Below are 24,502 nucleotides of genomic sequence, written 5' to 3' on the forward strand. Positions count from 1 at the left end.
TGGGAAGCCAATAAACCGATTAAACCGATAAGGCTTCAACATGTGTTTTGTTATGTGGAGACTAATAATGCTTAACACTGCATTAATTGTGTTTATTTATTTATTTACAAATCCAGATCAGCTTGATATTTCAAGCGACGGCCTTACATTTACCACACCGGATAAGCACGCGCGCGCGCCACGGTGACGACCCCACCCGCCCCCCGCCCCGTGTGACCGCCACCTGGCCAATGGCGTGAGGCGCTCACGGGAGGGTGAGGTGAGGGCCTCTTATCCGCTCTACGATTTCTGGTGATGACGCGGCAGCGGCTAATCGCTTCCGCCCTCGGGATCTTCGGCGTCACCTGCAGCGGCTTCAGCGCCACTCCGCCGCCTCCTCCTCCTGCTGCTGGCTTGGTCCTTCATCGTCGGCCCTCACTCGTTCTCCTCAGCTGCCACCGTCCGTTTCCAACCTCACCTCAGCTGTTTTCCTCCAACCTCACCTCAGCTGTTCTCTTCACCACCGCTTTCGTCATCATCCTCACCTGTTCTCTTCAGCCACCACCAACCCATCATCATCATCTGTGTCTTCATCATCATCATATTGTTCTCTTAATCATCATATTGTTCTCTTCAGCCACATCATCATCATATTGCCACCATCCATACACCCCCCTTCCTCATCCTCCTCACGTTAGATATTTGAGAGGGGGAGGATAAAACTACGATTTTTTAAGAGGAATTTTTGTTGTAGTAATAATTCGCATCAAATTTTGTTGAGGTAGACGGCAGTGCCGGTTTTATCAGCGTATTGCTTTTAAACATTTGTGTTTTAATGTTTCGCGTGTCTCGCTCCGTACGACGTGGCCAACCACGGCGCTTCGGCGTGTAAATAGCGGCGGTGGTGACAACAACAACATTACTAATTTACTAATCTACTACAGTCCGCACAGATTTTCTCGCTTGTCGCTAATCATTAATTGCGAAGACGTTCGTAGCGGTGACGACGTTTTGTAGAAATACAAAAAAATTGTTTAAAATAAATCCAAAATCCATTGACAACATCTGCCGTGTCGACTTGCAAGCTCCGGTCTACGCACTTGAGAGTGCCAGCGAGTGGGCCGTGTACTGTAGCCCGAGTATTTAAACACTCTAAACGCGCCTAGTGTTGATTTAGAACATTACACAAGCACACACAGAGATACCTACACACAAATAGGATCACACGTAGACACTGGACATAGATACCAAGTACGTAGATACCAACGCGCGCACGTGTGTGTGTGGATATATAACAAGCGCACACAAGCGGAGGTCAATCAGGTTACCACCACCAACCACACTCGGGCTCCCATCACAGGGGCAGCTGGAGAGAGACAATGTCCAAGGGAGAGACTGTCCAGATCCCGGACGACGAGGCGTTTCAGTCGTTCCGCAACGACTGTGAGAGCACGGATGGCTGGGACGTCACCTACAACAAGGGCACCGTGGCCGTGTGGACGCAGCCGCTGCGAAACGGAACCTTCGTGCAGAAGCTCAAGGTGAGTTGAGCTTGGCACGCACCTGGGTTTACCTGTACGTGTCTGCACACACCTGGGTTTACCTGTACCTGTCTGCACACACCTGGGTTACCTCTGTCTGGAGACACCTGGGTTTACCTGTACGTGTCTGCATACACCTGGGTTTACCTGTACGTGTCTGCACACACCTGGGTTTGCCTGTACCTGTCATCGCACACCTGGGTTACCTGAACCTGTCTGTACACACCTGGGTTTACCTGTACCTGTCATAGCACACCTGGGTTACCTGAACCTGTCTGCATACACCTGGGTTTACCTGTACCTGTCATCGCACACCTGGGTTTACCTGTACCTGTCATCGCACACCTGGGTTTACCTTTACCTGTCTGCACACACCTGGATTTACCTGTACGTGTCTGGACACACCTGGGTTTACCTGTACCTGTCATCGCACATCTGGGTTTACCTGTACCTGTCTGCACACACCTGGGTTACCTCTGTCTGGAGACACCTAGGCTACCTGTGCTAGCACACACCTGGGTTGCCTGTGTCTGTACACCTCGATTACTCGTACCTGTGTCTGCGCACCTGGGTTACCTGTACTAATGCACACCTGGATTACCTTACCAGTACCTGTTCCTGTACATCAATGGTTACCTTACCTGTGTTGTACCTGTTCATGCACACACTTGGCTTAACTGTACCTGCACACACCTGGGGTTACCTAACCTGGATCTGTATCTGTGCGCATCTGGGTTACCTTACATAATATAGACGGCAGCTTGACCAGCACATGCATGGCTTGTCTTATCTTTCTAGGGATATACCTGGTTTAGCTGCACATGCCTGGCTTACTTTTAAACACTTGGTGTCCCCTTTACATGCAGATACCTGGCTTTATACTACACTGAAACACACATGGGTTGCCATTACCTGTACATTCATGGCTTGTTTTTCCCTTCTGCACAAATCTGGTTATCAGTTCTGCACACATCTGGTCTAAACAGCTTAAAAATAACTTGGCTTTAGTTTCCTACCTAAGTTATAGTAAAAACAAGGTGAATTTCACTTCAGGTGTTGTATGTAAATGCACATTTTATTAACTTTATCTGCACACAGCTGGTCTACGTATAGATGTACACACCTGGGTTAACCTACTACCCAGTATACTCGTGCTCATCTTAGGGTCACCTGGTTACCCAGCTAATTCCTGCCCACCAAGTCTACTTCCTTGAGTGTGCTATACGTATGTTCAGTTATCACCTGCCGAGTTTAATGAGTCGAGCACCTAACAACGGCTCATGTGATGTACATGTACCTACCTGAACGTGGCACACAACTCTCCACCTGTCTACCAAGCTACCGTCTGGGGCGATGTTGGCAGACGGCAGTGTATCAAACAAAATCTATCAGTGTACTGTCCATGCTCCCCGCCTTTACCAACCCACACTAACCAGCACGGTGAAATATGGTCAAATAACCCCCATGACCCATACGGCATGGGGAGGCCCTCATCCAGCAGTGGATTGACAGGGGTGTGCATGCACTCAGCTACGATAGCGCACACCAATGTAATGCCTGCGCACTCACTCGTCTCACGCTTGCTACCTTACCCACCCAGCTTTTCCATCCCACGTCACAAACTGGCACGCCATAGCGCCGAGCGATAACACATTTTCACATTGTCATATTTGAGGTCAAGATCAATGTCAGTCTTTAGGACACACTTGTGAAGCTTGTGGCTATGGCGGGGTTTTTTTCATCGGGTTGGAAAAGGTTCTGTCGTGTGGGTGTTGTGGCTTACTTCGCTGAATTTGACATTAAAATGAATGAAAATGTGCACTTCATAAGCAGTCACGTATAAGTACAAGTAAAAAAACTAATCGGCGTAATCGTTAACATGGCCTTATAGCAACAACAACAACAACAAAACAGCTTATTGTAGTGGGTTAACTTTTCACCAATTGGCCCTTGAAAACAATCGACACGTGGAATGTTTAATGACAAATGTTGATACGCGCATTGGTTGTGGCTTTTATTTTGCATGGTGTCCGGTGCTCATCTGAAATCGTGATAGAATGAATGGCTGCTGATTATTGTCTTATGTCGGGGGGGGGCGGGGGTGGGGGATCTCATTTAATTGGCGAGCACCGGTTTTTTCAAGGAAGCAGGAAAAGGTAACTCGTTTGAGAACGCACACGCGTGAGACCGACCGCACGCAGGTAGACACGTGGAACTGCCCTGACGTGTTCAACTGCCCTCGTGCACGGGTTCATTCCGCAACATATGCAACCACACCTTAAGCCGCGTCACCGTACACCGCTGAAGGCCGCTTGCTGACGCATGGAGAGCACTTGGACCACAAGGGTTGTAATGTTTTTTTTAAAGAACAAATTTGCTTTTCAGTTTTAAGTCAACTCCACTTCCAAGCACCATTTCGATTCTGTTAACAGATTGGTCTGATATCGTTGGCCACGCTCTGTCCACAGCTGGATGAATACCCTCCACAAACTCACAGTCGTGCGGTGTAAAAATCCATCGAGCTCCTGGACACGAGCAGATTTCATCGCTCCGTCTTTTGACCCTCTTGTGGGTGTCTTAGCTCCTCCAGTTACCACTTTGTCGTTTGTATTGACCTGACACGTCCTGGCCAAGCCCACTCTTCTTCACAATGAATGTGACCCGTGTGGAATATGTTTGGAATTATTTACAGAAAATTGGTTGAATGGAAAGATGTTATTGTAAATGAATAAACCGTTTCGTATGTATATTGAGCTTCTTTTGCACCGTACGTAGCCAACCATGCTAAATAAAGGGGTTAAAGTTGGATGGAAAGACAGTCCGAGGTTCACAACTTTTTAAAATAAGCAATATATTTATAGTGCCATTACTGCTGCAATTGAATGTTCCTTGGGTTAGAAAGTATATGGCTGTTACTGTATTAATAGCTGTGCGGCTGTGTGTGGCATTCGAGAATATTTCTTCTGTTCCAGAGACTCATTGGGTTTGTGGGTTGAGTTGTATTACAGATGCTGTTACTGGCCTGAGTAAACTTTTATAAGGTAGTCAGTCGCTCACTGTGTCTGTCTGTGCCGGTCATGGTCATATTTCATTTGACTATCAATAAGTGATGACAAGAGCCAAGCAGTTTCGGTTTATTTGAATACTCCCCAAAAGATATTGGCTTACACCATTTGTAGTGATGTACAAAAAGAATATTCTCCACCATTGCTCCTGTCATCTGTGATTAAGTGTACTCGCTGTGACATTGAATTAACATTTCCAGCACATGCGTTAGGAGAGTTACAAATCCAGATAACTCCAAACTACAGAATAATTCCATGCATTTTTTATTATTAAAATCTTACATTTGCTTTTGGGTTAAGAGCAGAGATTGGATGAGTTGTAAGCCTGCTGATCTCAGCCGCAACTCAAAAAGCGTGACTATCGCGCACGTACTGTAGTCATTGTGATAACGGCTTGTCTGGCTGCACAAGAGGAAGTCGCCCTGCACATGAAGCACTTTGCTGAAAACACTTAGCAGCGACTCTGTGTGATACCTAATATGAATGCCAGCTTTGTTTTTATTAAGTACATGAATACTCTTGTGAATTGTCGTAGTGAGATTGCTGTATCGTGTGGGACATAACACTGCTCAATATACTGGGTGCTACGAAATGCGTAATTATAAAACTAAATGAATGGCTTGGCATCATTTAATATTCCTTGTGTTTTGCCAACAATTTTGTGGAAGAGTGGAGCAGTGTAATATATTGGCTTATTTTCTTAAGATTTGTTTTATTTAACACTGAATATTTATCTCTTTAACGTTTGAGATAGCACTGGAAAACTGAGTAGGATCTTGTGGTCCGAATCACAACAATGGGATTTTGAGGAGGTTTTGATGTTCAAACATTCTCTTTACCTTTCTACAAAAAAAATTCAATGAAAGCTGCTGTTTAAAATATATTTAACTGAATTTGAAGACTTTTAAATATTTGCTCAAGTTGGTACACTGCTATTGTATAAATGAGGTTATTTTTTTTTAAATCTCAAAAGCTTTTGTATTTTGTTATCGATAGTGGCATGAATTTCACAGTCCTGAAACCCACCGACCGTACTGCCCTCCCTTGTCCACTTTGCGTGGATGTGATACTGTTAAGAAAGGAAGTTTATTATCGTCCTAGAATTAGATTATCTCGTGTGGCCTTGTATTTTTCTCTGCTGACTAATAAAATGTGTTCCTCTAACAAAGCTTACAGCCATCCATGTGGAGAGGGTATAGGTTAAGCAAATAGCACTGGGGACCTCAGAACAGTGGTACGGTGATAGTTGCCAAGAAACACAGGTTTTAACTCCCCGTGATGTGTTGAGATACTGTATCGCTTTATTATCCAAGCCGTTCGTCATCGCTCCCTATGTAGTCAACATATGTTTATTAACAATTTCACAGCCCTTTGTTCGTCTCTAAAGATAGAGATATTTTCACCTAAAGCATGTTGTATTTTTTAGGAAGATTGCAATAAGTGTTCATTTCACATGGGTTGTATAGTGTCAGATATAACGTTATCTTTGAGCATTTGTATTGCTGAAACCAACGCGGACTTTGTGTTACTTCGCAATAATCATTAACAAGCGTTTGGCAATCCACTGTTGGATCAAAACCTTCCCATACGATGTCAAGTATAATGGGGTTGTTTGACCATGTTTCATCACGCCGATCAGTGCGCGTTAAGAAGAGTGGAACCCAGTGATGGTTAACATATCACTTGCCACTGCTGTTCGCCATCGGCAGCAACGTCAAATAGAACTTAGATCGCCGAGTTCATCGTGCATTACCTTGAACACTGTGCAACTGCTTCACCCGACTTTAATTTATGAATTTGTTACTTTCACAAAAAATCCTTTACTTGGAACTGTCAAGCAAAAGAGAAAAGGGATGTGAGTATTTCCAACACACTCATTTGTAAAGTAAACCCGATACCCTGACATACCTTGGCCACATTAACATAAATCCTGCAGTCTACAATCAAGATTTGGCCAAAGATTCACGCTTGTGTGCAAACCGTTTGAAAAAAAAACGTTTTCAACATTGCGAGACCAAACGCGTCACGTTTTCAAAATAGGCTGCAAAAAGAATGCAGAATTTGCATTTAAATAAGCCATTCGTCGCCCTTGTGTGTGTGTGAAGCCGAAATGTGCGGTTGTGATGCAGCGATGGTTGGAGGGTGGGTGAAAAGACGTGCACATTCCTGCATCGTGGGAGACGAATATTTTAGTTTTAGGGGAGGTGCTGCAATGAAGATGCACCTCATCGACGTGAAGGCGGTGGAATTTGCCAGAGGGACAGAATCCAACCCCATGGTTTTTTTTCCAATCCCGTGTCATGTCATAGCTTTTTTGTTGTTGTTGTTGAGTTTAGTTTCTTAACGTGGATTGAATTTAAAATGCATAATCCTGTGTTCGTTGTTTTCATTATTTCCATATTAATGCCATGCCACATGTAATTTTTTTCCCATGTTTTTCATAGAAACTCATCCTTGCATACATATTAAATTATTAAATTAAAAGATTAATCTTGGGTAAGTGCTCATTGAGTATTGCAATTTTTATTTTTCTTGTCACCGTAATTTGTTATTGTATGACTCATGCCAAGGTGAAAAAAACCCCATTAAATTCAGATAGCTTCAAGGTGGCATCATGATCAGGTGCATTTCCACAATAAGCAGACATCTTGCAGGGATTTTTTGTATAATTCGCTACAAATAAAATTTCACATGCAATCAATTAGACAAAGTAAATGTTCTGTTTAACGTGCGCATTACCCGTATATGTCTTGTGCTACGGGAGTATCTGTTTTGTTGACCACCTGCCGACCGATGTGTTGTGTGCGCGCGCACGTCTCTATTATATTAACAGCATTAATGCAGCTACAGACAGCAGAGAAGGCTGTCCTCGTGAGCTGCTTCTCTGTGTAACACCGTGGAATGAATCGTTATACGATACACACACTGCATCAGAAGGCAAGCTGACCCCAACGCTTTGCGCTCTTTGAAAACCGAGTGCCTGGCATCTGGTCGTGCCTTTATAAATTAAATAAAGTGTCCTGTTGCATCCCATGGACGTGCCTCTTTTAGTTTTGTGTCACCGATTTCTTTGGCTAAATTTCAAAAGGCTGAACACGGGATGACCCTTAACATGAAGCAATCTTTCCGCTTGCTGTGTCACTCAAATGCTGAGTAATTTGCAATCTCAGCTGCCCTGACCTACGCATCCAAGTGGAGGCGCACCTACATGCAAATACGTGGTCATCATGACGTGTCTGTCATTTTTTGCCGGTCGGGTACAGCATTGATTGTATCCTGTTTAGAAGTGTTGCTGAAGAGACGCAGTTGACGTCAAGTATGGACACATGGCAGCACCATTCCTAAAATGCCCTTGCTGTTGACCGTTCAAATGGTTGTTTCCCCCCCCCCCTTCTGTGCATGTGTAGGTATTTCTCAACCCATTTCTGACCTGAAAAGAGATGTACAGTGAATGACATGCCCTACAGATAAACCCCTTTCATTGCAGGGTGACTCATCGCCATGCTTGCTTTGCTCACCGGGTTTTTTGTTCGTCTGTACAGTTGGCCGTAATTCCCCCCTCCCCTTCCCCCCGGCTTGCCAAGAGTGCTTACCAGAGGTGTGGACTCGAGTCATGTGACTTGGACTCGAGTCAGACTCGAGTCATGAATTTGATGACTTGCGACTCGACTTGGACTTGCATAACAATGACTTTGTCCCACCTATGAGATGTGGACTCGAGTCATGTGACTTGGACTCGAGTCAGACTCGAGTCATGAATTTGATGACTTGCGACTCGACTTGGACTTGCATAACAATGACTTTGTCCCACCTATGAGATGTGGACTCGAGTCATGTGACTTGGACTCGAGTCAGACTCGAGTCATGAATTTGATGACTTGCGACTCGACTTGGACTTGCATAACAATGACTTTGTCCCACCTATGAGATGTGGACTCGAGTCATGTGACTTGGACTCGAGTCAGACTCGAGTCATGATTTTGATGACTTGCGACTCGACTTGGACTTGCATAACAATGACTTTGTCCCACCTATGAGATGTGGACTCGAGTCAGACTCGAGTCATGAATTTGATGACTTGCGACTCGACTTGGACTTGCATAACAATGACTTTGTCCCACCTATGGTGCTTACCACTGTGCCCCCTATGTGTCAACGTAACTGCCGGTTTTTTTTTATATTTTTGTTCATAGAAATAATTTGTGAGTGGTTTTAAGTCGGTTTTCTACTCAACCGACCTGGGGTGGTGCGCATCTGATTTTTATTCACCAATTCTGAGCCAGTAGTGGGAATTCCACGTTCCCGTGGCAGGGGCAAGTGGGGTTTTGTAACAGGCACTATTTACTGTCCGGAAAGTGGTGCTTATGTTAAGAGTCATAGAGAAACGAATGACTGATTGAACTTCTTACCAGGATTTGAGAAATAGTAACCTTCTGATTGTGATCTGCCAGCTTATTTATTTTGGCCTGAACACTTGCAATTCAATCTTGGTAGTCTATGTTTTTTAAATGTTCTGATATGAGAACACGATTATTAACAAATACATCTCTCGGTTGGATTTACATACAGGGTGTTTCAAAGAGATGGACCCAATTTCAGAGATATAGAGATTTCAAATCGGGTCCATCTTTTTGAAACACCCTGTATATCTAGGCCAGCGTTCTGGTTGTGTTGAAAAACTAGTTTGACCAGATGTCACCATGATACGCTCATTACTGCACACACCTTCAATCACACTGACGAAGCTGGTTTTCTCATGAGATCCTTACGTTTACTTCATAGTCATTGATGCTTGAGACCTAGAGAAGCCAAGGTACTCAAAGCAGACTTTGTCAACAAATGTGTATATCACAGTTTATGTGCGTGATATGTTTCCAGAAATAGCCCACGATTGGAAGTTTGTAAACACGATAATCTCTCGTTTGTATAAACTTAGTTTTGCATACACTGCAGTTGGATTATTTAACGAAGTAATTTCAATACACCTGTGTCAGCCCACTGCTGGATGGGGAGGCATCCCCACGCCATACTTCACCACTTTGTTCAGTGTGGATGGTAAAGGGGTGTTTGAGATAATACCAGTTCAGTCGGACGCAATTAGGTTTCAGCTGTGGTGCACTGGTTCGTCCCTTACACGGTGGAACCTGGTGACTTGAGTTAAATTCCTGGCCACGGCTAATATCATTTGCGAGTAAAAATCCAATTCAGTTTTCAACCTACACGGACCAGCATGGTGAAGTGTGGTCAAACAACTCCCAAGATCGGTATGGTGTGTGAAGACCTTTATCCAGCAGTGGGTTGACAAAAACTGTTCCGTGTTATTTAATTTTAACAGAACAATCTTTTGGTAATGCGCTTGAACAAGGCACACGTATAGTAATGCAATTTTACTTGCGTTGCTAAATTTCACATATTGATTAATTCCACTTTTTTTGACTTGTACCTTTTATGTCTCTGACACGTGTACAAAAACCCTCTACCCTGCACTCACCTACTCACGCGCACACACACACATCGCAACACAGACTCGTCTGGAATGCAAGGATGTGTCTGCGGAAACCATGTACGACGTCCTGCACGACATCGACTACCGGAAGAAGTGGGACTCCAACGTCGTGGAAACCTTTGATATTGGCAAGCTGACGGCTAACGCGGATGTGGGTTACTACTCATGTGAGTGCCGCTCCAACACACTCGGCGCCGCGGTGTGCGAGGTGTTTTCTCCCTCGACTGGTATAGAGGAGGTCGTGAGTTCCATCCCGACCCTGATGTCTGTTGTATATTTGGAGTTTGCGTGTCTCTCTCTCTCTCTCCCCCCATGGTCGCGTGGATTTTTCCCCGGGTCCTCCAATTTTTCCCTTCACATTTAGAAACATGCGTTTATAGAGTGTTTGGCTGCTATACATGTGAACATGATAAGCCACTTCGTTGAGCAATCATTTGTGGTCAGGTCGCTTCTGAAAAAGAACTACATTGATCAATGGGCCTTATCTGGTAAAATAGAAATTGTTCATAGTTGATCGTTTGGTTAAATGTTTTCTCACAGGTGTTTTTGTTTATCTTTCTATGCTGTCCTAAGTGATGCTCTTACAATAGGTTTAGAGACTGTATACAATACAGATGAAACTGCAGAGCATGTAAATGTGTCTTTTAGTAAGATTTATGTATACTCTTAATTTGGATGAGCTGATCATTTACATCAAATTCAGTCTCCCTATGTTAAAAAAAAAACATTCATTGTGTATTTGCTTCGGCGGTTGCTATGGCAGCAGCGGAAATTGTACATTACTGTGGCAAGAACGTGTCTGTGTACAAGGCAGTCACTTTTGACATTCCGCAGAGTTATTGCTCACAAGCTAGTAGTCATTTTAACCACCCCAGAGGGTGGATGATGATGATCATCATCTTCCATGGCTTGAAAAAATAATTTAAGGCATTACCTCTTTATCCTGGCATTTACAGATGTATAGTAAAATAGTGTCACAACATGTATGGTTTAAAAATAACAATTCTTCAAATTACATGGTTTATTGGAGTACAATAATGTATGTACAAGGGTCTTGGTTTTAGAAAGGTGCCTTTTAAAGAACTGATTGAGCTTTTGTGGTCTACGTTGACCCTGATGGATTTAAATTTTATTTTAAATGATTTACATGAACAAATTTAAGTCGTGTACATTTGCACTACATTTTAAATCTATATATTTGCTATATTTTATACATTTTGACAAGTGTGGGGAAAATCCCGTGAGTAAAATTTGTTCAGCTCGTTTTCGTTTACGAATAAGTACCAGGTTGCATTGCAGGCGGGAACAAGTTTAGTCCTACAACCGAACAGTGTTGATAATACATTCTGAATCAGCTTAGAAAACGTGTTAAAATTACGCTACTCTTGCCAAAGTTACCGTTGCTATGCGATAATGATTCCCACAGCGAGTGAAACTACTTTCTCTCAGCCATCCGTGCTGTCAACTCTGCCCCAGTTCAAGTTTCAGGCTGATGACCTTATTTCTCGTGCCAATGATCTGTTGCTTCAACATAAAATAAACATGCTCAAGATTTCTGTACATCCTCTTAAGATGCGGTCACATTTAGATGCTATATAAATCCACATTCATTGCATCGTTCAATTGTCCCATCACATATGAAACGCAGCTCATCCAAGGAAATCTAAATACAGTGCTCAATTCCCCATTGCTCATCAGCTCATTAAGCACGTTTAATTAACATGGATGTATTGTTAATTGGTGCAAATATGTCACCTTAATAATCCAATTTCTATTGGAAATGGAATTCATACATACAACAGATTATTTTAATGTTGCTTATATACATATATATACACCAATGACGCTGCCAGTCTATTCGTATTTTGATTTTAGCAATATATGCAGGTCGTTTAACACAGACTTTTACAGCAAATATTATCCATAATAGAGGTTTTTGCATTAGATCACGTAAATATAAATGCGTCCTTAAACCCGACACCACCCAACACAGCCAATTAATAAGGTTTGTCACGTGAACAAAACATACCAATTCGTTATTAGTTCAGCACACCGGTGTGTTGGAGTAATTACAACCAAGAACATCAGGCATCATCAGTCGACGGCCAGAGTTGTGGAGAAATCCTCCTCCTGTTTCGGTCTTAAATTAAACCCTAAAATCTTTTTTATGGACAACATGCGGTTACAATGCGTATTTCAAAACAGTTCTGAAGTCATGCTCCGCTTTTTTGCATTGCACACAAACATGTCTAAGCAGTACGTCTATCCCTTATAACATTGTTAGATCATACGTCAGTCGTGTTCAGTAAAATACGTCTCTTTTTGGTGAGCATAGGTCGTATACGTATATGGCCCATTTGACCTCTGCGGCCACAAGTGGTCGATAAATTCACCATGAAATTATGAATTTGTATTTCCAATTGCCAGTGGTGGGGGTAGGTTGAATAATCATCCCTCCGATGCCTCATGTATGTAGTGACAGAGAAAGGTCACTACTGTGTCGGCCCGTACGAAGGCTGGGGGCCCCAAGGGGGTGCCTGGGGGGTCACGTGGTGGAGGGATCCGGACCCTCCCAGAGGTGGGGGAAGTGAGGCGTGTCCTGGGAAGGGAGGCGTGGCCTGAAGAGAGCCAGCCACGCCGGGGCGGAGCCAGCCACGCCAAACCAAATATAAGCGTGGTGTGAACGCAGAGCGAGGCTGCTGTTGTACTGTACTCCAAAGTGAAGACATCATCGGTCGTCAAGTCCCGAGTCGTCGTCCTGGGCCAGGCAGGCCGTTGCCTGCCTGGTCCAGTCTGTGTCGTGTTCCAGAGTGTTAGTGAGTTGAAGAAGGTGGTTACCACCTTATGTACAGTGTTATATTACTTACCGTTTAATAAATAGTGTTGCCTCCAAGCTGCGTGTGTGTGCACCTAATTCGGTACTACTACATTTGGTGTAGAAGTGGTCATCGAACTTTCGCTGATTAATTTGAAGAAGCTGTACCCTTCGCTGCCATGGTGTAAAAGCTGGCAGTGGAGTGCAAGACCCAACCGGAGGTGCGGATGGACGGTGTGGGTTGCACCTGGCCTCTCCCTGCGACGACCACGGAGTCTGGGGCCCCGGTGATGTGCCCCGGGGGATGGGCGACTGCAGCCTGCATGGGAGGAGGCTGCGAGCCCGGGCTGGTCGCCATCGACGGCGAGTTGGAGCGACGTCGCTCGTCAACTCGACCAGCTGCTGGTGGCAAGGGAGTGGCCGGGTGTTGGTGAGTGATGGCGAAATTGCAAGATGACGGAGCTGTGGCGTTCGCGCCATTTCGGCGGTGCCGGCGTTCCTGCCATTTCACTGCGGCGGCGTTCTCGCCAGTTTCACAGCGCCGGCGTTCCCGCCATTTGCACCATGCCGGCGGTTCCCGCCATTTCAACGTGTTGGCGTTCCCGCCTTTTGCGCCTTGTGTGCTGCGCCGGCCTGGCGGCGCGCCGCTGCAGCCCTGTGATTACGGGCCTCCCTCCCCACATTGAAGTAAGAAGAGCGGGGGAGGGCATCGGTGGTGAGAGCGAGAGGGGCCCGTGATTGAAGAGAGGGTTTCGACGTTGGAGACACTGCTGGGAGGGACTTTTTCAGTTTGACTCTCCGGTTTTGTGTTCCTCGCGGACGGTTAAATACGGCGTCGAGATCGGTATCTTCTGGGTGTAGTTAATGATTAATTCGTTGTTAGTGTCCCGAGCTCCGTTGATATCCTGTATGTTGCCGTGATAATGACTCGTGTTGTTACATCGTTTTGTTGCGAAATCGCCATTGTTATTGTGTATACTGTATGGAGTTTCGCTCGTGATTGTCACGTGTAACTGTAGGAAACTTTGATCGTCATTGTTGCCAAGGTACAGACCGTATGGAGCTTTGCTTGGAATTGTTAACAGTGTAGGGACTGTTGGGTACTTGCTTGTGATTATTTACTATGTACGGATTGTCTGGAGTATTGATTGTGTGTGTTGCCATGTGGGGACTGGATGGAGCATTGCGCCAAACGATTTACTGTACGAACTTCGTATACTGCATATACTGTATTAATCAATTCGGCGATTCTTGGGGTTTGTGTATAGTTTTTTTGCTCTCAAAATTCGAATGCCCTGAGTCCCATGGTTAATGTTGAAGGGGATTTTGAAATGACAGGTTCGGTTTGTTTCAAACTCACTGGTTGGTTCCTGTCCGTTGTTGCACAGATGATGTCTTTTGTGCGGGAATGCTCCTTGTGTTCTATATGGATCGGGGGTGCGTTTCCGTTAATTGCCGTCAAATTGCGTTGCTCTCTCCACTCGGTTGGTACAGCTGCAGGCTGCAATGCGAGTCTCGGAGATGATGTGTACAGATACGGGATGTGAGGTGTATTGTTGTGACCATTGAATATTCGGGATCGTCACAAATTGTGCGTACCTGTTCGGCATTGGATCAGTTCTGTGGGGGATCATAATTCAAATTGTATGTGTTGTGATGGTGTTAAATTGCGATGGTGACATGCTGCCAGGGATTTGGAATTGTGCTGCTGGCTGTCACCTATCTTGGGGCGCAGGTCCTGACCAGGATGGCCCAGTGAGTGTTGCGTGTCTAACATGAACGTTGTGGTCCCGTCATGCAATGGCTGACGGCTTGACCTGACAGCCCGGAGATTGAAACACTCCGTGGCATGTCTAGCCTAGTGGGCTGTGCGCTCACATGGCTTTGAGAGTGTGGTCCCGTCATGCAATGGCTGACGGCTTGACCTGACAGCCCGGAGATTGAAACACTCCGTGGTATGTCTAGCCTAGTGGGCTGTGCGCTCACAGGGCTCGGAGAGTGTGGTCCCGTCATGCTGTGTCTGACGGCTTGACCTGACAGCCCGGAGATTGAAACACTCCGTGGTATGTCTAGCCTAGTGGGCTGTGCGCTCACATGGCTCGGAGAGTGTGGTCCCGTCATGCAATGGCTGACGGCTTGACCTGACAGCCCGGAGATCGAGACACTCCGTGGCTTGTCTAGCCTAGTGGGCTGTGCGCTCACATGGCCCGGAGAGTGTGGTCCCGTCATGCTGTGTCTGACGGCTTGACCTGACAGCCCGGAGATCGAGACACTCTGTGGCTTGTCTAGCCTTGTGGGCTGTGCGCTCACATGGCTCGGGGAGTGTGGTCCTGTCATGCTATGGCTGACAGCTTGACCTGACAGCTCGGAGGTTGAGACCCTCCGAGGCGCGTTGAAACAGTGGGCTGGAGATTCGTAAGGTTCAGGTGGAGTTGTCCTGTTACGTTGAGACTGTATCCCTCAGTTGTTAGGGTGCATGTTGTGCAATGAGTGAACGATGGGTCGTCTCAGCTCGGTCGGTACAGTTATATGCTGCGATGCGAGTCTTGGAGAGAGACTGGGTCGTCTCAGCTCGGTCGGTACAGCTATATGCTGCGATGCGAGTCTTGGAGAGAGACTGGGTCGTCTCAGCTCAGTCGGTACAGCTATATGCTGCGATGCGAGTCTTGGAGAGAGACTGGGTTAAAATCCCCCCGATATGGCCGACGCGTGCTACTGGTTGTGACGCCACGTCGGAAAGGCGGGGGGGGGTGCTAACGGGTGACTGTCATTGCATGCGTGATTCTAACGGGGGGGGGGTCTGTGCTGGAGCGTAAGTGGGTTAGCCAGTGTTCATGTATATTTGTTGTTAATTCCCCGTTTTCTATGCGGTTCCCTCTTACCCTCGTCGATTCTGTATATATTACGTGATTGTATTTCTTATCGGTCGCCGGTCATTTATTGATGTTGTTGGTTCGGAGGCACACCTTTTCGATGTTTCACAGTTGTGTTACAGCCGGGGACGGCTGTGTGTTTATACAGGGGGGGGTGATGTAGTGACAGAGAAAGGTCACTACTGTGTCGGCCCGTACGAAGGCTGGGGGCCCCAAGGGGGTGCCTGGGGGGTCACGTGGTGGAGGGATCCGGACCCTCCCAGAGGTGGGGGAAGTGAGGCGTGTCCTGGGAAGGGAGGCGTGGCCTGAAGAGAGCCAGCCACGCCGGGGCGGAGCCAGCCACGCCAAACCAAATATAAGCGTGGTGTGAACGCAGAGCGAGGCTGCTGTTGTACTGTACTCCAAAGTGAAGACATCATCGGTCGTCAAGTCCCGAGTCGTCGTCCTGGGCCAGGCAGGCCGTTGCCTGCCTGGTCCAGTCTGTGTCGTGTTCCAGAGTGTTAGTGAGTTGAAGAAGGTGGTTACCACCTTATGTACAGTGTTATATTACTTACCGTTTAATAAATAGTGTTGCCTCCAAGCTGCGTGTGTGTGCACCTAATTCGGTACTACTACATGTATACTAAGAATGTAATCATTCACCCCCACACCACTGAATTTGTCAAAAATGTATTCAAAAGTTTATTCAAATTCCGTCTCGTTTGTACGGTCTCTTTCGCGTTGGCTGCGTCGCATCGTCTCCTCTTGTTTTGCGTTGCTTTAACTTGAATGTAAGGTGGCATGTCATTTTGACGAGCATTTGTTGAGATTGTAAATAATTAAACCTTTTGATGCATCATTTAGGAAATAAACTGTTTCAACTGATGAATCATTACATGCCTAATTTGTACTGCGTGTCAATGTGTAACAGGCAAATGCAAACCTCTGAAGAACAGGGATTTCATCACGCTGCGCTCTTGGCTTGCCCTCCCCGATTCCTACATGATTATAAACCATTCCGTCAAGCACCCGGTGAGAAATTCCCCCAAAACGCAGGCAAAGGCTGTACACTGGCACAAATCACATCCAGATTTTAAGTTTTCGTGACTGCAAAGATCCATAATCTTTGGTTCTTTCGGTAAATTCAGTTTTTTGCTGTGGTTGTGTCACCTGATGACGGAAGCTTGTGTTGCCTCCGAAACGTCGTGATTTAATTTAGTTTTTTTTTCACCTATGTGAGTTTACCGAAAGAACCAAAGAGTGCAAACACATCTCCTATACTTGCAAGAGACATTTCCCAATTTGATGGCACCATACAGCGCTGCGCAACGTCTTGTCGTCCGGTTTGTCAAAGAGTGGATGGCGTGTCTCCCAAGGGGCAGAGGACAGCCTGTGGCCACGTGTTGATTCTGTTGTAAAGTTAAAGCACAGTGGTGGTGATGCCTGATGGTCGAGTGCGCCGGAAGAGCCGATCGATGCTCTGCCATCTTTGATGTGCCGACCTAGGTATTTGTAGTGAACAATAAATATGTGGTCGGTAAGGCACGTAAAAAATATGAGCCTCCTTTAGGTCTGTCACGTTGGCTCCACGTACGTACAAGCACAGCACTTTGTAAATCCGCTGCTGGATGAGAGCCTCACCAGGCCGTCCGGGTCATGGAGTGTAGTTCTTGGCAGTTATTGTTAGCTTTTTGTTTCGCTTAGATTTCATCTGTAATTGTGGGTGTAGTTGTATTCTTACGTACAGCGCTTTGAGATACTTCAATATGAAAGGCGCTTTATGAAAAAGAGGTTAATATTATTAATGCCATACTTCAGCATGCTGGTCGGTGCAGGTTGATGAAGATAGGAAGCGTAGACACCAGAGCACAGAAGTACATTCCTTTGATATATTTGCTACACGGCCCTCTGTTTCCCTTGATGTAGTCTCTCAGCTTATAACTCCTCTGAGGTTGGTCGTCACCCATACAAGGAATATCCCTTCTGAACTCCGCTTTGCCTTTGAGGTTTGATGATCGGGCACGTTCTGAGTGATTTGGTCGTGGTATTGGCTTTATTCTCATACAATATCTCTTGCAGTTTCACATAACATGGATAAGAATAAATGTTGCCTGATCCTTTACATAATTAAGTGATACTGACATAGCTAATTGAGTGCAGAGTCATTGTGTATGAATAATTTAGTATCTCAGTCGGGATTATTTTGGGTGCAAGGCAGCAGTGCCTAGATTAGGAATCTCCACGTATTTAATCCACTTGTGGCAAGGCGGTTGGCATAAGCTATTTTTGACTGCTTCTCGAAATTCAACTGCATCTTTTTTTCCCTGCAAAAAACCACAGGGCTTGGATCCGTCTGCCCCAAGGGCCATATGAAACTTACCTCCGCTGCGGTTGTTCGCCAACCCAGTCCTTATATTGTCGGGAAAAGTGAATCTACCGCATGTCAGCATTGCAGGCGTTGTCACTTGCCGTACGACAGCAAGAGGGGGTGCCATTGCCAGGCTGCCTTTTGTGGGCTCCTTCCATCCCGTGACGTTAGTGAGCACTGGCAGCCCGGCGGGGTGGGAGCGTGTGGCTGCCTCATTTTGTTATCTTTGTCTTTCTCTTTAACGGGCGGCGCCACGCCACAGTGTGTGTACGATGTTGAACTTCTTTCGCACCATGCGTAGCCAACCGTGGTAATCGGAGGTGCGGGAACGTTCAAATGGGAAGGCGTGAATGTTCAAAAGCTTTTCCATCCCTGTTGCAGTTGTTCTTTGGCAACGCTCGTTAAATAATAAAACGCAGTATGTATGAGTGAATGAAAATATAAGTGAGCCAGAGCTGCTGTTGTAGGCTGCTGCACGGCTGCATTGTCAGCAGAGGGAAATGCGGCAAGATCCTTTGTACTATACTGTGCTACAATGTCTCGCCTTCACCAATCCACACTGACCCACCGAGCAAAGAGGCCCTTATTCAGAAATGTATTGGCAAATCGGCTGTACATATGCATGTACACGTGGACAAAAATGTAATAACGCAGACGATGACAACAACGATAGTGAGGATTGCAAAGATGATGTCATCAATGGTAGTCTACTGGTCGATTAACTTTGTCATATGTTGGTCTTTATCATTCCCCCAGAAATACCCTGCGAAGAAGGAGTGTGTGCGTGCAGTGTCTCTGATGACTGGATACCTGGTCCGCATAACAGGTGCCAACAGCTGCTCGCTCACCTACCTGTGCCAGGTCGACCCCAAAGGTATCTACCGTAAACTTGGTGTTGGGACATTTAGCACCGCAGCCTCATTTTATTTCAAGTTGCGCGATGGCTTTAAAGATCGTTTCAGCAGTGAAAGCAAATGGACCATTTTCATGTCATCCACGTCGTATTGAACCACCACACTTCGTATCAACACTCATCTCTTTCTTGCTTCCTTCCCCGCGCTGCTCGATTCTGGAATTCCATTTCCCAAGTTCATGCGTTTAGACTTTCGATTATTTTGCTGCTATAAGTGTCCAAATGATAAGCCACTTTGTTGAGCTATAATTTTTTGACCAAGTCACTTTTGAGAAATAAGTTAATACCTCAGTGGGCTTTGTCTGGTAGGATGGGGATGGTTTAGTTTTATTTGTACGGTGATTTGTTTACCTTTCTTGTACTTGGCATCCCTATCATGTTGTTGTGTTGTTTGTTGTTGTAACGTTCTTACCCCGTGCCCCGACTGGACATTTGTGCAAAAGAGCTTTATAGCTCATCGGATTCCTGCAGTGTAAATAAATGTTCTGATTCTGAAAGCGTTGCTTAATACAAGGAAGGTACTACCTCTAAATCTTTACAACTTTGAATTGTGCTGTTTGTTGCCGGCTGCTTGGCATTTTGGGCATTTGGGTGCCTGTGCTCAGCAACTGTAATGAAAAAAAACGAATGTGATCACCACTCTGTCAAGTAAAATCAAACTTCACTCATCTACTTTCGACATGGAGATGTAGTTAAATCAGTAGTTTGTCATAAGTGTGGGACACACACCTCATTTTGTGAACACTCGATTTTAATTCTCATAATTGCATAATTCTTCTTTTACCCAGAAAAGTTGAGGAAGTTACTGTTCAGAAACTTTAGCCAAGTCATTTTTTGAGTGTTTTGTGGGTTCTTTTGGCGGTACAGACGGATGTAGTTTTTGTAAAACGCCCATGACCGATGTCACATGTCAATTTAAACAACCAAGACTACTTTTTTACAAATAAAAATTAATATATATAATTGTTTTTTTTCTAATTTGAAGAGCTGAAAAGTAGACTACCTTTTGGCACTTTCCTGCAAAGTTGTTTTCTACACACCTTAGCACCCTTGGTACGAATTCCTACGAACTGTATTCTAAGCTTCGTCATTGTCACCTTTCGGCCATGATCCATCTACTGATGGATGAAGGCCTTCCAGACCCATCGCCATCTCACGGCCTTGCGATGGAATAATCCATCTGGCGTCTGCACATGGGTTGATTTTCTCTCATTCTATTGTTCAGCTAGTGACTGTTCTCAAACTTGACTTAGTTTTATGGCTGTTAGATGCGGTGTGGTGAAATGTGGTTCCGGTCAATGTCATTTGTCCTTGTGTGTGGATTCTTTTTGCCGCAGGCTCCTTGCCCAAGTGGGTGGTGAATAAAGCCTCTCAGTTCATGGCTCCAAAGGTAATGTGTGTGACATGAAGATTACACTCCCCCTCAGAACAAAATTCCATTTGTCTTCATTTAAACTGGCCTATCAGTTAAGCCCACACATTCACTTGAACGGTAGCCTTAACTCCATGAAAAGGTATAATTCCAATCGATAGTTGCTGTAATTGCTCGTAAAGCAATGCAGTTGTTTAAAAAAACATACAACAGTTTTACTGAAAGTCTTGAGACTCAGTGAGACCTTTATGGATATTTTAATATTTATTATTGAACTTTAAGTTAAAAAAATCCATTGCTTTATTACGTTAAGCACTGATTACCAGTCTTTTCTATTTGTATGTATGCAAATGAAGACACTGCACACTGCAGTGGCTATGGACTAGTGTTGTGGTACCTAATGGTTAGTAATTACAGAAAGCTGTACCTTGGGGGTCATGAAGACTGGCGTTGTAAATCAGTCATCAGAAGCACTGTAAGTTAACCCGTTCCGAGATGTCTGCAAGTTGCAGGGTGGGTCCCGTCCACCGCTGAATCTTGAAACGCGCAAGCGGTCAGCGTTAATTTTATTTAGAGAGGCATAGTGCTCGTGGTACTCACCGCAAAGTGCTGTTGCGACACGACCGCACTCTATTATAGCTGTCGCCAAAGTGGGCCACACGCCTTCCCGTACGACATTTTACATGGCCTTGTGGGAGCCTCAGGACGTCTTCTGATCAGAAGACGTACCGATAAAGTTCTAACAATAAACTAATGATGTACATGTACATACGTCATCGGAATGGGAAAGGGTTAAGTTGTTTTTTTACTGCTGACTAGTGGCCATTCGGCTTACAAACCTTTCTTTTTATTAAACCGTATTGCCACATCTGCATATCACCTCTCCATGTGGACCTGTCTCCTGCCGCACAACAGGCGATGAAGAAGATCTACAAGGCGTGTTTGAAGTACCCCGAGTGGAAAAGCAAGCACAACTGTGACCACAAGCCGTGGCTGTACCCGGAGCAGAACAACCTCGTAACCGTGCGGCTGAGCGAGCTCACGGTGCAGCACGCCGACTCGCTGGAGCGAATCGACGAGAGCGGCCTGTCGGAGGGCCGTGACGAGCGCAACTTTAACTCGGACGATGAGGAGGCCAAGGAAGCCTGAAGCGGAATCTCGCTAGTTCCGAACGTGGGGGGGCGGCGGCAATTCTCTCGGTTGTTTTCTAACAGTCGACAGCGGCCACGCACCGACACGACCGACGTGATAAGCGGCGGCGGCGGCCACTTGTCTCTGCGCGACCCACCGTCACAATTGCACCACCAGCCCCACTAAGAGTAGATGCGTCGTGTCTTTGTGCCTACGAGAGAGTGCATTGTCAGCGGGAGCGCAACCACTGCGGGCAAAACTGTGAAACGTTTAAAACTGTGCACAAGCCGTGAGCGCTTACAGGGGGCGGGGAGGACCGTGAGATCCGAGCTTGCTTTTGAAGTCTTGCACAGGAATATTAAAACATATTGTGATATTTAAAAACATCTAATTAAATGGATGTGGAAAAATACTTGCAGGTGCCTATATATACAAAATCAGTTTTGGAATTTGATTAAAATGTTATTTTAAGAAAATGAATGGCACAGGTTCTCAACCATCCAAAATATTTCTCTCCAAACCTCCCAACCTCCTCCATGCCCTCCACCGCTGTGAGTGTTTTTTTTGTCTCTGCCCTGCAGTGGTGTCTTAGTTTTTTGTTCGGTTAACAACACGTGCTTTTGGTATCACGTGTTTGTATTTGTTTTATGTTTGTACTGCTCGCCCGAAGTGTGGTGACGCAGATTCCTAATTTGGCTTTTGTGAGGTGCTGTCAATTGGCTTGAAACATTTATTTGTCGGATTTTTTAAAACGATAACATTTATTGTAATTGAGTGATAGGTGGTTATGAGTTGCCTGGCTGCCCAGCGCAGTATATTTATACCACTTGCATGTGATCATTTAAATTACGTGAATCCAACTATTGTTTGTCTGCATTACAATTTGTAGCATATCGTTAAAATTATCACCCTCATTTGCGCAAGTATAACGTTAACTGGCCCTGTGAGTACTTGGAAGATCAGTGCATTCAAATTTGAAAAAATTCTTGGGAATTTTGTAATCGCACAAAAAATGTAAGAGTCTGAATGCTGATGCATGCTGCTGTACAAACACTGCTGTTTAAATTGCCGTTTGGAACTGTAATACTAGCACACGTTTTCGACGGCCGATGCCTTTGATTATTTCAAGCTGTTTACTTATGTGTTCAGTAAAATTTTGATTAGTAAAACATCCAGCCTATCAACATGGCCTGATTTTCAGCGGGGAGGTGTGTTGTGCCCATTTCATGCAGACTTGTTGCGATATTCACGTATGCCTGGTAAAGCTCTATAATTTAGCGCTTTCCGATTTCTGCTCTGGTTGCTGATACGTGGGGTGTAACAACGCATTGATTCGACAAAAATATCAATTCTTATGCTCCATGATACGCGAATGGAATCGCACGTGTAAGAATTGATGTTTTCCCCGATTCCTGCTTATGCAATGAGTGCACGCATCCCCTTCCAACTACTGCACTCACAATAGCATCAATTTGAATTATTGAATTGCAAGCAGGAAAATTGTTACGCCCATACTGATAGCGTTACAAAGTACAGGAGCTAAAATGCAAGTAGTAATTGAGCTTGCACACATTGCCTGGCTTAAAAGTGTGAGCTCTGTTGGCATATACGCGTGTGACATATATAAGCCAACGAGTTCAAAGGTCGGTGGCATTAAACAACTTCGTTTCCAGTGTAAATTCAGAATATGTAAGCTTTGCTAAATTGTTAATCGGTTTTATGGAAGCCCAAATCATCATAAACGCAAATTAAATTGTAGTAAAAGAATTGCTTACGAGTAAATGTACACGAACATTTCCCCCGGCTGTAGAGATGTTGCATGCCAATACGCTTTTAACATGGTTAAATAAAGGGCCATGAATTGATTGAATTGATTGCTTTTTAACGAGTTTGCATCGTGTACAATATTGCTGATATGGGTTTGCGTGTAACGAATGCTTAACCCCTGCCTGTGGTTGCGAGTTAAGCAGTGCTGACTAAAAACGTTGCATGTACTACAGGCCAAAGTTCAATCGTTTTCATCCTAGCATATCTTTAAAACACACGTTTTCATTGATCATGTCCATCGTCAACAATTGTTTCATGATTTACATTGAGGCCGAAGTGTAAAATCTATCGGATATGAATCGGTGGGTGTGGTGCGTATTTCGGCGAGCAAATGTGCTTTAAAATACAAGACTGCTTATACATGTAACGTGATGCCTTTGCTTATTGGCAGCCTTTATTTTTGTATTATGCCTGTGCCATTAATACCATAGACTACACTTTTCAAAAGGTACACATTCATGAAACACAAGTTCTTGGAAGTGCGCAGGCTTTGCTCCAGTTTGCTGTTCTCGGGAATGATAGACGATTTTAGTAACGTCCCTTCATGCCTAGTTTATACGATGGGAGCGAGTGTTTTGAGTGTGTAGAAATAGCAAACCTGTCAACCCCTTATTACAGACCAATTCAGGCATTATTGGTCACCCCGTGACCTTATACATCTCAACGTTCATCCTACAAAGTCCTATCTTAAGGGAGAAACACAAACAAATAGATAAAACATTGTCTTACGAAATGTCACTCTACAAGAATACGGGTAACCCGTATGGGTTGACAGGTATGAATGAAACCCACTTTTTAACTTCGTACAGTTAGTTTGTTTCTTTTAAATATTAGGAATCTGTATGATTCACTAAATATTACAAAAGTTGACCTCTTTTTCCACCAGTCTAATTTAGCCATGACCATCAGGCCTCGTGGTGGCTGAAAATAAACGCTCTCCTTTTGCCAACTTGTTTTTGCGACAACAACAAAATAATTGTCCCGCATGCCTGGCTGTCTCCCCACTTCGTTGGGATAAAACCTGTTTTCTTTGCCGCTTTTGCTGGGTGAGTTCTACGGACGGGTACACGTTCGCGCGGGTGCGAGTTCTTTTCACGAGTATAACATTCCGCAATCGCATTGGCGAATTGTAA

General features: G+C 45.0%; 1 protein-coding gene across 1 annotated transcript; it reads left to right on the forward strand.

The window, feature by feature from the left end:
- Window positions 1-296: 296 nt before the first annotated feature.
- LOC144937631 (START domain-containing protein 10-like) lies at window positions 297-23,729 on the forward strand. The gene is made up of 6 exons (XM_078864986.1): window positions 297-1,520; window positions 10,111-10,258; window positions 16,690-16,790; window positions 18,883-19,000; window positions 20,377-20,429; window positions 21,327-23,729. Exons 1-6 carry the CDS (start codon window positions 1,359-1,361, stop codon window positions 21,558-21,560), a joined length of 816 nt encoding a protein of 271 aa, XP_078721112.1. The 5' UTR covers window positions 297-1,358; the 3' UTR covers window positions 21,561-23,729.
- Window positions 23,730-24,502: the final 773 nt, after the last annotated feature.

Source organism: Lampetra fluviatilis, chromosome 19 (genome assembly GCF_964198595.1).
Source record: "Lampetra fluviatilis chromosome 19, kcLamFluv1.1, whole genome shotgun sequence".
NCBI lineage: Eukaryota > Metazoa > Chordata > Hyperoartia > Petromyzontiformes > Petromyzontidae > Lampetra > Lampetra fluviatilis.

Excerpts from the sequence above, each read along its gene's own strand:
- LOC144937631 (XM_078864986.1), top strand. The coding sequence starts at position 1,359 with ATGTCCAAGGGAGAGACTGTCCAGATCCCGGACGACGAGGCGTTTCAG. Across the intron at positions 1,521-10,110 it reads CCTTCGTGCAGAAGCTCAAG|ACTCGTCTGGAATGCAAGGA; the intron begins GTGAGTTGAGCT and ends ATCGCAACACAG. Across the intron at positions 20,430-21,326 it reads CTCAGTTCATGGCTCCAAAG|GCGATGAAGAAGATCTACAA; the intron begins GTAATGTGTGTG and ends GCCGCACAACAG.